We start from the raw sequence: 17,884 nt of genomic DNA, 5'->3' as shown, positions 1-17,884 counted from the left end.
AAGAAATGTTCACTCATCAATCCACCATTTTGATACCTTTTGGTTCCTTTCATAATTAGAGTAGGGTGTGAGAATGATGTTGATTGTAGACACAAGGCAAAGTGGACAATTGATTTCCTAAAGGCAATTGTAGGTATCTCAACCTCCTATGATGTTTATTGATAATTTGCTTCTGATCTCTACCAATTTAGACTTCAATGATGGTGATGTCGGTGATGAAGGAACCTTTACCATTGTAGAAGAATAGATGTAGTAAATAAAATCTATGTCTTAGTTTATGTTTATAAGATGTATATGCAATATATATATATATTGGAACCATTTTCCCTTGGAGAACTTATGTAATTTTAAAGTTTAAATATCAATACAAAAGGTATGGCTCCCCTATGCTATTTTTATTGATAAAATAAATAGCTCATAAAATAAAATACCTTTAAAATCAATAAATATGAAAACTAATATTTCTCCACGTTGACATAAAAAGTGTTTAGAGCTAACATTTAGTTAAGTAAATGAAAATGAATAGAATTAAAAAAAACTTAAATAAATAAAATAACTAAAGATAACTCTTAAATTAAACATCTTAAATAAAATAATAGAATTCTTAATAAAATAAGGAGTTAGATTATTTGAAAAGTATAAGATGATTTAAAGACAACTATAAAGTCTACAACTTAAGTATTAAATTATTAATTCTTTAGTGCTTCTATATATGGTTGTGTTTATGCAAGAATACTTAAAGAATAGTATAAATATTTTTTGGTGATGATGACAATATAAGATAAAAATAATAATAATCATTTAAGTAATCAAAATAATTTTATATAAATCAAAAATTTATTTTAATTATATAAGAATTATTTTATTTATTTAAAAATATTTTATTGAGGGCCTGTTAATGGGCTGCTGAGGGCTAATCTTCAGAGTAAGGGCAATTCAATCCCAGAGTGGACTCCGCTTGAGAAGGGGTGGACTAAGATCAATTTTGATGGAGTGTCGAGGGGCAACCCAAGGACCTCGGGTGTTGGGGTGATTGCTTGCGATGATCGAGGAAACATTCTGGCCATTGCGGCCAAAAGATTGGAGGATGGATCGAATAATGTCGCTGAATGTCAAGCAGCGTTGGAAGCAATCCTAATGGCTGGGAAGTTGGGAGTCAAGAAACTTCATTTGGAAGGTGATTCTCAGGTTGTGGTGAATGGGTTAGCTCGAGGGCGAATGGAAGCGTGGTTTTTAGACAAGCAGGTGTGTAGAATGCAACTTCTGCTGAACGAATTTGAAGATTTTAAGGTAACTCATGTCCTTCGGGAAGCAAATTTGGAAGCTGACAAACTTTCCAATGTGGAAGCAAATGGTTCCTTGGAAAATATGTTTAGTATGTTTGAGGACTTTAGAGATTGTAGTCTTCTTGAGTATGATATTGAGTAGATGGTTTTTTTGAAAAAGTGAACCCAAGCTCGATTTGATTTGTCTTTTCGTAACCTTGGTTCTGTGGGAATTTAAGTCCCTCGTGGTGTGTATTCTTCAATTTTGTTGCAAGTGGCCTTGCGGTGTTGGATGATGATGGAGGCGAGCGGGGTGAGTGACCGGTGATGATGTTTTGAGTTTTGCGAAGCGTGTGAAGCTCTCATGACATGAGATGGAGGCGGCTTTAAAGGCTTTGTGCTTTGATTCCTGGCATTTTGTGGTGAAAATTTGGTGTTTGGCGAAGTGCTCCGGGTTTCATTCTGTGCAGTAGTGAGTTAGGATGGAAGCGAATTTTTCATTGGAATCGGATGGACAATTGCCTGCTTTTCATGGGTCGGTCTCGAGGATCAGGCTTTCGAACATCTTCAGAGTGGATGGAGACAATTTCTGGAGGGCAGTTAGGCTTCTGTTGGGAGAGGAATTTCTTACCCAGGATTGGTGACCTCAAACAAATCTCGACATTTCGTCACTTTTTACTGCTTTGGCTGCAGGTGGGGAAGTTGACTGAGGAAGTGCAATGGATTACTTCTCTGGTATTAAGACCCAAATGGGCAGGAGGTTTGCAGGATGTAGTGGCCCGAGCTATCATTTGTGTGGGGCTGAAGATGGCGAAAGGCCCAAGCAGGAGGATTGGAGTGGCCATTAGGGGGCTGCAGCCTCTTGTCATCTGGTCGGCTTCTCGGCCGGTCGCTTTGCAGGAGGAGGATGCAAGAAATGGCTGGGCTGAGATCGTGAACTTTGTTCGCTAGTTGGGGCCGACTGAACATGTTAAGATCTGCGGGAAGGTGACTCCCATTCAGTCTAAGGCCCCCTTGGACGAGAATGGGAGGCCTTTGGTGTAGCACCAGCTTCCAAAGAAATCGGCGAAGGTGGTGGAGTGTGGATCATTGTGTGGAAGCAGGCCTGGAATGGTGCTAGGTGGAGGGAGTGCGTCGCAGGAGGCCGGTCCTAGCAGAGGTATTCCCAATTTCTCACGATAAGAAGCTTTGGGATGGTTTCGTTGCTAGGTTGGGTTGGTCAGGGTTGATGTGTGGTTTTTTGTATGTGTATGCGACCCTTTTTGTGGCTATGGGTTTGGGTAGGATGATGCTTGGGTTCTTTTTTGTAGTAGGAGCATGACCCCTTGGTATTGCAGATTGTCTATCTGCTCCTTGGTTGTAATACTTTTCTATTCTAAGCAATATAATACACTATGTTATCGATCAAAAAAGTAGATATATATTATTGAGATAAACAAATATTTTATTTATTTAATTTTTAATAAATATATTTTAAATATATAAAATAATAATACTTAATATTTAAAATATTTTAATATATTAATTTTGATTTAATTAATCTATATTTAAAAATATATTTTCTTTAGATATAAATTAAATGAATTAATAGTTTATATTGAAAAATAAAAATCCACAATATAATTTGAGATATAATTTTTAATGACAAAACCTAATTGAGATACTATAATTTAATTTGACATGCATGCTTATAAATATAGAAGATCAGAAATTAAAATGAAAAAAATTAAAAAAAAGTGCTTCTAAATATAGAAGATCAGTATTAAAAAAGCATGAGATAAGCGCTTATAAATATAGAAGATCAGGTATTCAAATTTTGACTAACATACAAGTTGCTGTAATCGCAATGGGATCTCTGTTTCCTTGTCTTGAAGATGAAATTGGGTGGGAATGTCTGGTGAGGGTGGAGTTGAATTCTCATCATAATCTTAGGTGTGTATGCAAAAGCTGGAACGTCGCATTGAAAAGCCCCCACTTTTATCAAGAAAGAAAAAGATTGAAGATTTCCGAGCAACGGATTTGTATATTGCATGACACACCAGGCCCTCGCGACAGAGTAAGTGTATACGACCTGGCGGAGAAGAAGTGCAAAACCCTAGCCATTCCTGCAGAAATCTACGCCATCGAACATTGCCATTTCGTGAAACAAAAGCTGGTTTTCATCACGCATATGTCTCTCCACTGTGGAAGAAATTGTGTATGGTTATATGATTTTGCTTGTTCCAAATGGCGGCAGGATGCCAAAGCGCCTAAATTGCGGACTGAATTTGCCACCGCAGCAGATGAGGAGGGGGGACTCATTTATATGGCTGGAGGGTATAGCAGGCTTGGTGCTGAACCCGTCCGTAGCGCTTCAGTTTACAATGTGGAGGAGGACAAGTGGGATCTTCTCCCCGACATGAACAACTTTAGAGGTGTTTTTGCTGAGGGCAAGTTTTATGTAATGGACAACCGGTATTGTCGCACTATTGAAGTTTTTGATTCCTACACAAGAAGCTGGAAAACCATGGAGAATAGATTCAATAGTTCGCATTATTTCTTAAGTGCATTTGGGCGCTTGCATTGCTTTTCTGATAAGGGACTGATTGAATATGATTATAGGCAAGATAAATTGAACATTGTAGGGACTTCCCACGGAGGATTGGCACCTAAATATTGTTTTCACTGTAGTGTTTGGCGATAACATCTTTGTTTGCAGATGGGATACCGTTCAAGGTCGATCTTTTTATCTGCTTGCACCTCCAAGTGATCAGACAGGAGGAGCATTCAAATGTATTGGCATTGACAGACCTTTGGGCTTTCAGGGTTATGCTATACATGCTGCTACGTTGGAGCTTTGACCGTTTTTCAGCTTGGATTCAGTTGAATTGGTGCTTGTACTTGTAATTTCTTGCCAAACGGTAATATCGACAAAAAGTCTTTATATATTACCAGGCACACCCAAATGTGCAACGGAAGTTCCATAGGCACTCACAAGATACACTAATTCTCAATTAGTTAAAAAAAATTGTAAGTTGAGAATTTGTTGGTGTATAATTAAATATTTTTGGAGTGAGTAAGTTTAAAATTATGAGTTCATTTATGTTTGAAGTTTATCTTATATTCTTATTGAGATTATTTACAGGTTTGATAAGTAAATTATTATTTTTTGAAATTTTTAGAATAATTATTATAAAAAGATATTTTATTTTTCTAAGTGCGTTGAGTCATCCTTAATTTCAAATTTATATATTTTATAAGACATTTTTATTATTTCTATTTTAATTAAAGTAACTTCTAACTGATTGAGAATTTCAAAATAAAGCATAGCTTAGGGTAGAATCACACTAAAAAACACTATTTTCAAAGGGAATTATTCTAGTTGAGCAATATTTGGCATTACAAGAATTTTACTTAAAATGATCTTAGTTAATTTCTCATAAAATGTGTGTGTGTATGCATATATACATACATATATGTATGTGTGTGTATGCATATATACATACATATATGTATGTATGTATATATGACACATGCACACATATTAATATTATAAGGATATTTCAAATGTTCATATGATAACATTGATAAACCATTCATCATATTGACTTATAGTCATATATATTATAGAATCCATAAAATACAACAATATAGTTCACATGAGAGTCAAACAAATTAATATTTAATTGTTTCCATAATTGGAATAAGCTAGGCATCTAGTTGAAAAACACCAATCAACACAAGAAGATTCTAGAAAACCATCCAAAGTTAAAGATATTTCTTAGGAATCAAGTAAATTTGATAGGAGGCCACCACAGACTTTCCAAACTGGTCTAACAACTACTCCACCTGTCAAAAAGTAGTAAGAGCTCATTTCTTCAAACCACGAACTAGAAAACTAAACCAAACTATCAATGAGACAATAAAAACTCTTTCCTGCATATTGCCACAACCAAAATCAAAATAATTCCACCAATAACAACAATACAAGATAAATTAAAATGAAAATCCATTTGAACAACTAAGCTTGACGTCAACGACAACCATACAAACTCATATTTCCAATAATCTAACCCTTTTTCATTGATGGCAACACTTAAAACACTGAAACACAAACCAAAACATCTCTCTCCCTTTGACATCAAAGACAAAGGGCACAATGTACCATTGCTCATCTGCTCCACTACTCCCCTTAAGAGCATCAACCCACATCAATCCATGAGCTAAAGAATAGTCTTCAAGAATTCTCCGTGGAAAGATGCACCACTATTATGCATATAGTTAGAGAAAGGAGGGGCAATAACCCCTAGCTTCTATCTGAGATACTCAAAAGTATCCTTTGCCAATGCTTTAGTGAAGATGTTTGCAACCTGCTCCTTTGTAAAAATATACCCTAGTTTGACTCTTTCTCAACAACTTTCTCCCTTAAGAAATGATATATAATTAAGATATGTTTATTTCTTGAATGCATCATTTGATTCCTTGAAATTTTTATAGCACCAGTATTATCACGCATGATAGGAATAGCTTCATCATACACCACTATGATATCTCTAAGAGTTTATTTCATCCACATAACTTGAGTACAACAAGATGTTGTTGCAATGTATTATCTTTTGTAGTAGATAAAGCTACTGAATCCTACTTCTTGCTTAACCAAGAGACCAACCTATCTCCCAAGAAAAATGTGCCACTACTAGTATTTTTTCTGTAATCAATAATTCTAGGCCAATCAACATATGTGTATGCTTGGCCACTAGATGTTGACATCTTTGAGGTTTGGGAGATCTATTAGAAGATTTTTTTATCTCAATCATTCAAATTAGCAATTTATTCTATGTATGAGATAATTAAGTAATTTATATAGTGTACATAGACGATAATACATAGTAATGGACAACTCCATACATCTAGCATTTTCTTAGCAAGAAATAGGATGTACAAATGAAGTTGGAGTGCATGGAGACTGTTTTGTACAATTTAAGCAATTATAAGAAAATCTTTGCAAAACAACTCGCACCATGAAACATGTTATTTGAATTGTTTCATCAATTAAAATGCAAACAATGTTCCTATGGAGATCATTGGTGATGCTAAATTGAAACAATTTGAAAGCTATAGGAATGTGCTATAGTAATGCACACTGTTCAGATAACCAGTAATTTTCAAGGGACATCTACCATTGCATGAGAGAAAGTGGATTTTTTTAGTTTAATACTAGAGTTAGAAATGTGTTGGTAGATATAAATGTAAAAGTGAGAGCACAAACAAGGTACATGAACTATTTGACAAAATGTCACAAGGAGAGGTCGTCCCATGCACGAGGATACGTGTATACAAAAAAGGTAAAATGTAGAAGCACAAACCAAGCATGAGAATCATTTGACAAGATGTCTCAAGGAATCTCATCCCTAGATTGCAAAGATCAGAAACTTTGTAGAAAATAATATTAGTAGTTTAAGGACTTTAGAAACTTCCTCGTAACAAATTTGATTTAAAAGAGATGCTATTTCTATTTTGCTCACTGATTGTCACTTCTCCCTTCTCCTGGTTGATATTGAGTCAATGCTCTTAATATTTTTCCTTCTTTCCTCCCCCATCTTCCTGCCTTGATATTTGGTTGTTTTGATGTTGAAGTGATCGTTAGTACCACCACCCTCCAGAACATCCCATGGAATGTTTCAAGTATGACGTATCTTACACAGAATTCCAAGAAGATAGATAGGGATGACAAACATGGAGTCCTCTCCTCTATCTAATCTTCCTCTCCCACCGTTCTCTTTCTCTAATATTTCTCAGTCTTCATTTCCACAAGTTCTTCTATCTCCTTGCCTTCCTCTCTCCCGCACCTTCCCCCTCTTTCTCCCCCCACCAAGTTTTCTTTTTAGTGTGGATAATGCATCAGATATTTTCACGCAAGTTGCAGGGTTCCCTTTTTTTCAATTTTCATGGATAGGGATACCATGTCGTGTGACCATCCCCCACCTTACCTACACCATTCCTCATTAATTTTGTCATTGTCCTTTTTTTGTTTCGTTGATAAATCTATGACTTGACCATATTTATTTTATTTTATTATTTAGATTATTATTATTGTTGCTTTGTTCAACAACATCCATGTGGTTGTCCTGTATAGGGATGTGACATCCACTTGTTGTTATCTGAAAGGAAATACAAGAGAAAGGAAAGAAAAACAAAATCCAAGTAAGTTTATTGATGAAGTAAATGTTACCAAGAGAAATGCAGAAACCTTGAAGCAATCACATAAATATGAAGGAGGCACAAGAACTTTTGAAAGGGGAAAAGAAAAGAGAAACCCCTTGTGTTATTATGAATGAGGCAATGCCTAAAATGTGTGTGTGTGTGTGTGTGAGAGAGAGAGAGAGAGAAGCTCTTTACAATAATGCCATTAAGAAGAAATGAAAGAGGAGACATCTCTTAAATAGAGATGAGGAGAGCACTTACAAAGTAACTCCCAAATCTATGAATTCCACCATTCATACAATGTGTGTGTCATGTGTCCACATCCTCTCAAGGAGGAAATCTAATATTCCTTAATAAAGGAAAATAAAAGAAATGACTTGTCCTCACACATGTACTAGAGGACAAATTACATGTAGGGATTCCAAAGAAATATTCTAAACTAAATACAAATAAACCTAAACCAAGTAAAGATTAAAGATTCTAACGCCCCCCCTTAAGCTTTACTCGGGGAGTTTACATCAAACCCTTCAATGGGTTGCAAACCAAGATTTTTACAATGAAATTGGAACTTCTCTTTACAAAGTGGCATGGTCAAAATATCTGCAACTTGGTCTTCCCCCTTGCAATAGAGGAGTGAAACTTGCTTGTCTTCAATTTGCTCTCTAATAAAGTGGTGTTGGAGAGAAATATGTTTTGTCCTTGCATGAAAAACTAGATTTTTAGCGAAGGCAGTGGCACTTTGGTTGTCACAATACAATGGAGTTTGTTCGTGTTGAGGTAGACCCAAATCTTCAAGTAGTCTTGTAAACCACAAGACTTCTTTGGAAGCATTAGTGCATCCTTTGTACTCAGCTTTGGTGGATCCAAGAGAGGTAGATGTTTTCTTTTTACTATTCCAGGAAATTGCTCCTGAACCAACAAAAAAATAATATCCACAAGTAGATTTCCCATCATTGGGATCTCCACCTAGATCGAAATTAGTTAAACCTTTTAAAATAAAATCAGAATTTGTATCATAAAACAAACCTACATTAATAGTTCCTTTTATATATCTTAAAATTCTCTTAGCAACTTTAAAGTGTGTTTGTTGAGGTTTAGACATGAATCTTGAAACCAAACCAACACTATAAGCAATATACGGCCTAGTAAGAGTCAAATAATTCAAACTTCCAACTAATTGTCTATACAAGGTAGGATCAACAAGTGGAGTTTGCATATCAAGCATTAACTTAGTGCCTAATTCAATAGGAATTGAAACATGGTTAGCATCACTCATTTTAAACTTGTCAAAAAGATCTTGAGCATATTTACTTTGAGATATAAAAATACCATTACTTTTTTGCCAAATTTGCATTACCAAAAAATAATGTAAAAGTCCTAAATCATTCATTTGAAATTTTTGATTGAGTTGAAACTTAATTTAAGAAATCAAATAATTAGAACTTGAATTTAGAATTAAATCATCTACATATAAAATAATAATCACAATGTCATCTTTACTATGTTTAATATACAAATTTGGATCATTTTGACTTCTAATGAAACCTTGAGAAAGAAAGAATGCATTAATCTTAGAATACCATTCCCTAGGAGATTGCTTCAAACCATAAATTGATTTCTTTAACTTGCAAACTAAATGGTCATTACCTTCCTTAACCAAACCAGGAGGTTGAGACATATAAATCTCCTGATGTAAGTCACCATTAATAAAAGCACTTTTAACATCCATTTGGTAAATAGGTCAATTCATTCTAGAAGCTAAAGCAAGAAAAAGTTTAATAGTAGGCATTTTAGCAATGGGAGCAAACGTTTCAGTATATTTTAAGTCTTCAATTTGAGAAAAACCTCTAGCAACTAATCTAGCTTTAAACTTAGTAACTTCATTATTTGCATTCAATTTAGTTTTATATAACCACTTACAGGAAACAAGATTTTTACCATAAGGCAAGGGAACTAAATCCAAAGTTTGGTTAGAAATTAAAGTTCATATTCTTCCTTCATTCCTTTTTGCCAATGTGGTTGATTTTTAACTTGGTCAAATGTTTTAGGATCATTAAAATTCATAATAGTAGACATTAAAGAATAATTACAATAATTAACTATTCTAGCTTGAAGTCTATCCATTCTAGCTAAGTATTCATCACTATCTTGAAATAAAGATTTAAACCATTTAGATCTTCTTTTAAAGTAATGGATTAATCACTAGAAGAAGAGTCATGAGGAGTAGAGTTTTTATTGTCATCATTACTATCACTAGAAGGAATAGAAAGAAATGCATTAGGAGTAGGATTAAGAGAAGGATGTTGTTCCTCCACAAGCACAACTTTGCTTTGAGCAAGTTCATCATCCTCCACTTTAGAACAATCATGAATGCCTTTTCCTGCAATAGAAACATCTCTTGCATGTTTTACCTTGTTATTAATAGGATTGTAAACTCTATAACCTTTGATATTTTCATCATAACCAACAAAGATAAAAGGAGAATATTTAGCATCTAATTTTTGTCCCTTAGGTTTGTGAACATAAGTCATGGAACCAAAAATTCCTAAATTCTGCAAATTCAGCTTTCTACCAGACCAAGCTTCTTATCAAGTTTTATCCTTTAAGGATTTCATAGGTGTTCTATTAATTAAATAAGTTTCACAAGCCATAGCTTCGGCCCAAAACTTGTAATCCATATTTTTGCATGCAATAAACATCTTGCCATTTCCACAATGGTCCTATGCTTTCGTTCTGCCACACCATTTTGTTGTGATATATAAGGAATGGTAAGCTCATGCTTAATTCCAAAATATTTCAAATAAGCATTAAATGCATTATTGACATATTCTCTTCCATTCTCAGCACGAAGTATCTTAATTTTAGAGCCAATTTGTCTTTCTACAAACATATGAAATTCACTAAACACATCAAGCACTTGATCCTTACTATGAAGGAAAGATATCCATATTCTCCTTGAAAAATCATCAACAACGGTAAGAGAATACCTTGAACCTTGGATGGAGGGATTCTCCATGGAACCCAAGAGATCACTATGAAGGAGATGCAATTTAGTATATGCCCTCCAAGATTTACCATGAGGAAAAGGTTCCCTATGCATCTTACCACTCATGCAACCATTGCAAACAATTTGAGAAGGAACAATAGTAGGCAATCCATCAACTATATTTTTTTTTTGCATCAATGAAATATAATCAGAATGGGATGGCCAAGTCTTTCATGCCATATAGTCAAATCAATAGTAGTAAGCAAGGAATAGTTTGTAGGAGGAAATTCATAGAAGTTGAATAAGTTATCAGTATCAATTTTAGCAATAGCAATAACATGATTAGTTTTTGGATCAATAATATAACACATACCCCTATAAAAGTTAATCTTATAATCTTGACAAAGTTTAGGAACTGAAAGAAAATTTGATTTTAATTCAGGAACATAAAGAACATCATGTAATTTCCCATTAGGGACATTCACATCACCAATAGCTTCAACTTTACAACTACGATTATTAGCTAATTGAACAAGAATATTGGAAGTATCAGGATGCAAAGATTAAAAACATTCTTTATGAGAAGTAACATGATGAGATGCATCAGAATCAATAATCCACTCAAGTGGTTAAGAAACATTATAAGTACATGTAAATGCATGACAACATGAATTACCATTATTATTACCTTTTTTATAATGAGGTTTATGTTGTTGATTATTTTGATTATTTTGGTTCATGGATTTTTTACCATTTTGCTTCTTAAAACAATTATTAGTCACATGACCATCCTTACTACAATACGTACAATGGGGCCTCTTAGAAAAATTATTCTTTTGATTATTATTAGAGTTGTTATTATAGGATTGAAATGAAATTTTTTATTAAAATAATAACTAATAATGATTATTGTTATTGGATTTAAAATGATTATTATGATTTTGATTTTTAGACATAAAAGAATGTTTAGTACTTTTAAGAGTACCATATTGAATTAATTTAGCTTCCTCTTGATGTAATAAATTAAGAAAAATATCAAAAGTTAATTGAGTAGCTAAACTAGGAATAGCAAGTTGAGCATGAATATTAGTAATAAATTGGTAAAATTGACAAAGAAGACATTTTTTAAGAATAAGATGAATTAAACGTATATCAGCTAGAGTAACTCCTAAACGAGTTAATTGACCATTCATAGAGTCAAACTTTAATAAGAATTTATCCATGATTTTAAAATCCGTATACCTGAGATCTTTGAGTTGATCTTGAAGCTGAATTTTTTGGGATTCATTTGAACTATCATAAGTTGTTTTTAAAATTTATCATGCTTCATATGCTTTTGTACAATTTCCAATAAGAACATACAATTCAAGAACCATCGAAAAACTAATTAAACCAAGTGCTTCCTCATTTTGAGCCTTCCACCTGTCTTGGTCGGCTTGAGGAGCAGTTGAAGCAGGCTCAAAGGTTTTATCAGTAGCAACATCCAAAATGTGCTTGAAACGAAAAATAAAAGAAATATGCATTTTCCATGAATGATAATTAGAACTATTTAATTTAATTTCCGGAATTAATGTAGACATAGTTGCAAAATAAAAGATTAGAAAAAAAACAACCCCTTTTTAAATTGAATAATAATTTACTATAAAATAATGTGACAAAAAAAAGTCAAAAAACTTTTTATTAAAAAAAAAACTTTATTTTCAATTCTTTTAATAATAAATTTAAATTAAAAAAAACTTTAAGTGTAATTAAATAAACTTTTTCTTAAAATAATTAAACCTTTAATAAAATGGAAAACAAGTTATATTAAGATACGTATGTATAAGAAAATAATTTTTTTTTAAAAAAAAAAACTTTATAAAAAAACTAACTTTTTATTTCAAAAAATAATTTTTAATTTTTTAAAATATTCTTAATATCTATAAGAAAATGTTATTTAGGAAAGTTTCAAAAAAACTTTATTTAAAAGCTTTAAAAAGATTTTATATGAGAAACTTTGAATAGGTAAAATTAAAGAAACTTTTTAGATTATCTCATTTAAAGCTTCAAATCTTGCAAAATTAAAAACTTGTCTTATTATTAAAACTTACATATCTATTAAAAATCTTTTATGCTGAAAAACTTTGCAGTTACAAATTACAATGGTAGAAGAAAACTTTGTAGAGTTCTTACAAATTACAAAGGTAGAAGAAAACTTTGCAGGGGCAGAATCCAAGAGTGCAAATACGTTAAAAATTATAGGCAAAATTATTTTAAACAATATTGAACCAAAAATAAGTTTCATTTAGATTTAAAATTTGATAAAGGATTGAAACAATATTGAAAAATAAAATGATTAGGGTAAACATAAATAGTTAGAAAAAAAAAATCAATAATAATCTGCAAGTGAAATAAAATGTTAAAACCTGCACAAAACAGAAAGATTTAAAACTTAATAAAAAATTGAAACAAGAATTGTAAAATAAAATGTAAGAACTTGCAAATAAAAAGAGAAAGTCTTGGTGGCAAGCCTTCCAAAACCAAAACTTAAACTAAAAGAAAAAAAAATCTTTGCTTGCAAGCCTTCCAAAGCAAATAATTTAAAGAATGCACGAAAATAAAGAGGTTAGAATAGAGTTTTGGCGGCAAGAACATTAAAGAACAAGCTTGTTCTCTTCTCTCAAAAAAAGTACCTCCAAGAAATGTGAGCTCCACAAAATGGTAACCTTCATCAATCTCAACTTGAAACAAGGATTAGAACCTACTTTGATACCATGAAAATAAATATGAGAGCAAGGAAATAAAAACAAAATCCAAGTAAGTTTATTGATGAAGTAAATGTTACCAAGAGAAATGCAGAAATCTTGGAGCAATCACCCAAATGTGAAAGAGGCACAAGAAATTTTGAAAGGGGAAAAGCAAAGAAAAACCCCTTGTTTTAATATGAATGAGGCAATGCCTAAAATGTGTGTGTGAGAGAGGGAGAGAGAAAGAAGCTCTTTACAATAATGTCATTAAGAAGAAATGAAAGAGGAGACATCTCTTAAATAGAGATGAGGAGAGCAGTTACAAAGTAACTCCCAAATCTATGAATGCCACCATTCATAAAATGTGTGTGTCATGTGTCCACATCCTCTTAAGTAGGAAATCTAATATTCCTTAATAAAGGAAAATTAAAGAAATGATTTGTCCTCACACATGTACTAGAGGATAAATTACATGTAGGGATTCCAAAGGAATATCCTAAACTAAATACAAATCAACCTAAGCCAAGTAAAGATTAAATATTCTAACATTATTTGTACACTCTCACCCACCCTGATAACTCAAAACGAAAAAGAACTACAACTGCTACATGCCTTGATTTTAGCAAACACACAAGCAAGCCAATTAAAATTAATAAGATATAGATACATATATACATATATGCATATACATACATACATACATACATCTATATATATTCATTATTTTTTTTTAATTTAAAAATAATTAACATAATATATGCTATTATTATTTTATTATTTTATTTTTATATTTATTATTCAATGAAATTAAGTAACTCCATTTAATCCAACATTAATGCAAAGGTAATTAAATAAATAAATTTGGTTAAATTTTGGGTCGTGACATCCTTTCCCCCTTAAACAATGCATCGTATCGATTCATCAATCCAATTAAGACTTACTTGCTTACCCAAAATAGGTTCAACAAAAGAAAGTTCACAACAGGAAAGGTTAAAAAATAATGCAATCAAACAAAAGAAGAAAAAATTCACATTCATCATAACAAATATTTCCATAGACAAATTCTATCCAAGTATGTGGATTCCATCACTACCAATCAGTTTCAAGAGGCTAGAATACCTCTCTCCAACAATGTTCCGTTTCTTTTTTTTTTATGGTGTGTCGACATAACTATCACACTTTTGAAAACAACATTCACACATTAGCCCCCATTAGCATCCAAAATTTTCAAATCAAAAGAAATATTTCACAATAAGTTTGTTCTTATCCAACAACATTTAAATTCTTTAATTATACATACTTGCACTTACCATACCCTTGCATCTCGATGTTTTGTCCAAGTGGCAAGGTACCCTTTAACAATGCTCCTACCATGTCCTTACATCTATATGCACTTGAACTATATTTAGCCCATTCATAAGGATCACTCCCTTATAACAAAATCATTTCTATGTTTAATACTTCAATATAGACATGCTCATATAAGGACTCTAATAATTCAAATAAGAAATATAATAAGTTAGATCAGAACTTGATCATATATAAATAATAATGAATCAATTTTATATGTACCATTTTGAATGTGATATGTATTGATGTGTACCTATCTCTTCCATGCATGCCTGCATTTCACTTGATTAATATCCACCTAGATATCTCATGTGACCTGGGCATCTTTCCCATCTCGCCATTATCTAATCATGTGACCTAGGCATCATGCCCATCTCATCACTATCTAATCATGTGACCTAGGCATCATGTCCATTTCGTCACATTATGTATATAGCCTAAAAATCTAATATTGACATCATGTTAATGTAGACTCGAATGCAGTCATAACACTCTAAATCACTTAGGATATCAATTGATCTTTTGCTCTAGCCTAAAAATCTAATATTGATTTTCTAAAGGCAACTGTAGATGTCTCAATCACTTAGGATATCAATTGATCTTTTGCTCTACATCTAATAATTCATTCTCTAATGAAGGAAATCCTAGTGATGAAGGATCCTCTATCATGTTAAAGGAATAGATATAGTAGATGAAATCTATGTTTTAGTTTGTGTTTATAAGATTCATATGCAACATATCATGTTAGAACTAAGTTTGAAATTTGAATACTAATAAAAAAAATGACTCCACTAAATTATCAGTTTAATTGATAATAAAATAAAATTAAAAATTAAAAAAAGCTTTAAAACAATATATAAAGAAACTATATTTCTTGACAAACACAAAGTATTTAAAATTATTACTTAATGCAATATTTAATTAGTTAAGAGAATGATTGAATGAATTAATGTGTCGGCACAACCAAAAAGAAAACGATTCAGAATTTGAGATACGAGCTTATAAATATAGATGGTCGGGTATTCAGAAAGCCCAAAATGATTCACCCTTTCTGCTATAATCCTATTAAAGTGCAAATTTTGACTATAATACAACACTTCTTTTGTGTTTCTGTAATTGCAATGGGATCTCTGTTTCCATCTCTTCCAGATGAAATTGGGTTGGAATGCCTACTGAGGGTGAAATTGAACTCTCATCCCAAACTCAGGTGTGTCTGCAAAAGTTGGAACGCTGCATTCAAAAGCGCCCACTTTTATCAAGAGAGAAAAAGATTGAACATTTCCGAGCAACGGATTTTTATGGTCCAAACTAAAGGGAGAACAACTGCTGTAATAGATGACATTAGCAACAGAGTAGCAGTATACAACCTGGAGAACAACTGCTGCAAAAGCTTACCGCCCGCTCCAGGACCAATCTACTCCATCGAACACTGCCATTTTGTGAAACAAAAACTGGTTTTGATAACGGATATGTTTCAGGATTCCACAACAATTTGCGTATGGTTGTACGATTTTGCTTGTTGTAAATGGCGGCAGGGTGCCACAATGCTTAGATGGTTGGAAGCTTATGCCTCCGCAGCGGATGAGGAGGGCGGACTGATTTACGTTGGTGGAGGGTTTGACAGGTCTCGCAAACCGGTCCGTAGCGCTTCAGTTTACAATGTGGAGGAGGACAAATGGGATGTACTCCCTGACATGAACGCTTTACAGGTCTACACGTATTCAACTTTTAAAGGTGCTTTTGCTGACGGTAAGTTTTATGTAATGGGCACTCGGTCTGCGCCCAGCTTTGAGGCTTTTGATTCCTACACAAGAAGCTGGAAAACTGTGGAGAATAGATTCAACTGTTGGCATTCATTTGTGAGTGCGCCATTTGGGCGCTTGTATTTCTTGTCTGATAAGGGATTGATTGAATATGACTGTGGCCAAGATAAATGGAACATTGTAGGGGCTCTTCCAACCAAGGATTGGGAACTAGATATTCAATTCGCTGTAATGGTTGGCCATAACATCTTTGTTTGCAGATTTCATCCTCATCAAGGTCGAGGTTATTATATGGTAGAACCTCCAAATGAGACAGGAGGAGCAATCAATTTGTTTCGGATAAGGAAACCACGGGGCCTCGAGGGTAAACCTATATGTGCTGCTACCCTGAATGTTTGACTGTTTTTAAACTTTGAATGGTAATAAATGACCAATCACACCTGATGTGTACGGACTGTTGACGTGCATAACTGATGCTGAAGTCGAGTTTTGCCTCATGCAGATCTATAACAATTCGGTTTAGTTAATATGGCTTAACTGTCAGTTATCTTCTCCCACCCTAGAGTTCTATTTTTTTTTTTAAGCTTGGTTCGCTATAGTTATCTTCTTCCACCCTAGAGTTCTATTGATAGTGCAATGTTTAAATTGCAGTTTGTGAAGTGCAGTGAACTATTTGTAGTAAGAGGCTACAACCTCTATAGAAGATTGTCAATTGTAATGATTAGTCTATAAGATGTAATTGGTAATCTTTATTATCTGTTACAATCTATGTTTATTTTCTGTGTTTCTTAATTCTGGTATTTCAAGATTGTACATATGGTATAATTAGTGTAATGCTTAAACTCTTATAATTAGTTTCTGAAGTGCAGTGAACTATTTATTGTAAGAGGCTGCAAGATATAATTGGTTCACGAATTTTGAAGAAAGAATTTTTGTGTGCGTGAACTCTTTTTTATTTATTACAATTTATGTTTATTTTCTGTGTTTACAAGATTTTACATGGACACCTCAATAAGATACTCATAAGTTACTATAACTCTAACTCTAACTATATAGTTTATATATTTTGAATTCATTGAAGTTACTTTTTATGTTTGAATCTTATTCTATATTGATATTAATATTAGAACAAAAATATAGGAGCGCTACATGCAACCATCAGTTTGGGCAATTGTCTTTCATATTGATTCTTAGAAATTAAAGAGTTACAACAATCTCAAAACTATACTTGAAACCATGACTTCAAGTAGCCTAGAATGACCGAGTTGCAGAGTCTTACATGAAGACAAGTTACTAAATATAGTAAGTATGACTCACACAACTACATGTAAAATATATGTCAAAATAATTGTTTATAGAAATTTTCCTAACAAAAGAAGTAAACAATATGTTACACATAAGTATTACAACAAAAAACATGGAGAATTGAATAATCTAATGGTTTACCTTTCCATCTTTCTTTTGGAATTTTATTATCAAGAGTAGTTGTGGGAGATCTATTTATCAAGAAACAAGTTGTATTTACAGCCTCACCCCAATATTTCTGCTACAAACCAGCATTGCTTAATATGCATTTGGCTTACTCCATAATTATACAGTTGCTTAGCAACA

The 17,884-nt window shown here is 32.9% G+C and overlaps 2 protein-coding genes across 2 annotated transcripts; both read left to right on the top strand.

Moving 5' to 3' along the window:
• Positions 1–3,111: 3,111 nt before the first annotated feature.
• On the top strand, positions 3,112–4,105 carry LOC131873972 (F-box/kelch-repeat protein At1g80440-like). Its single transcript, XM_059217164.1, has 2 exons — positions 3,112–3,866; positions 3,964–4,105. Exons 1-2 carry the CDS (start codon positions 3,112–3,114, stop codon positions 4,103–4,105), a joined length of 897 nt encoding a protein of 298 aa, XP_059073147.1.
• Positions 4,106–15,631: 11,526 nt separating this feature from the next.
• On the top strand, positions 15,632–16,672 carry LOC131078603 (F-box/kelch-repeat protein At1g80440-like). The gene has a single exon (XM_058016346.2). It carries the CDS (start codon positions 15,632–15,634, stop codon positions 16,670–16,672), a length of 1,041 nt encoding a protein of 346 aa, XP_057872329.2.
• Positions 16,673–17,884: the final 1,212 nt, after the last annotated feature.

Source organism: Cryptomeria japonica, chromosome 3 (genome assembly GCF_030272615.1).
Source record: "Cryptomeria japonica chromosome 3, Sugi_1.0, whole genome shotgun sequence".
NCBI classification, from domain to species: domain Eukaryota; kingdom Viridiplantae; phylum Streptophyta; class Pinopsida; order Cupressales; family Cupressaceae; genus Cryptomeria; species Cryptomeria japonica.
This window is presented reverse-complemented; position numbering and strand designations above follow the sequence as displayed.

Bases quoted from the DNA above. Each gene is read 5' to 3' on its own strand.
- LOC131078603 (XM_058016346.2), top strand. From the start codon at position 15,632: ATGGGATCTCTGTTTCCATCTCTTCCAGATGAAATTGGGTTGGAATGC.
- LOC131873972 (XM_059217164.1), top strand. From the start codon at position 3,112: ATGGGATCTCTGTTTCCTTGTCTTGAAGATGAAATTGGGTGGGAATGT. The intron at 3,867-3,963 runs GCAAGATAAATT...CTTTGTTTGCAG, and splicing joins CTGATTGAATATGATTATAG to ATGGGATACCGTTCAAGGTC.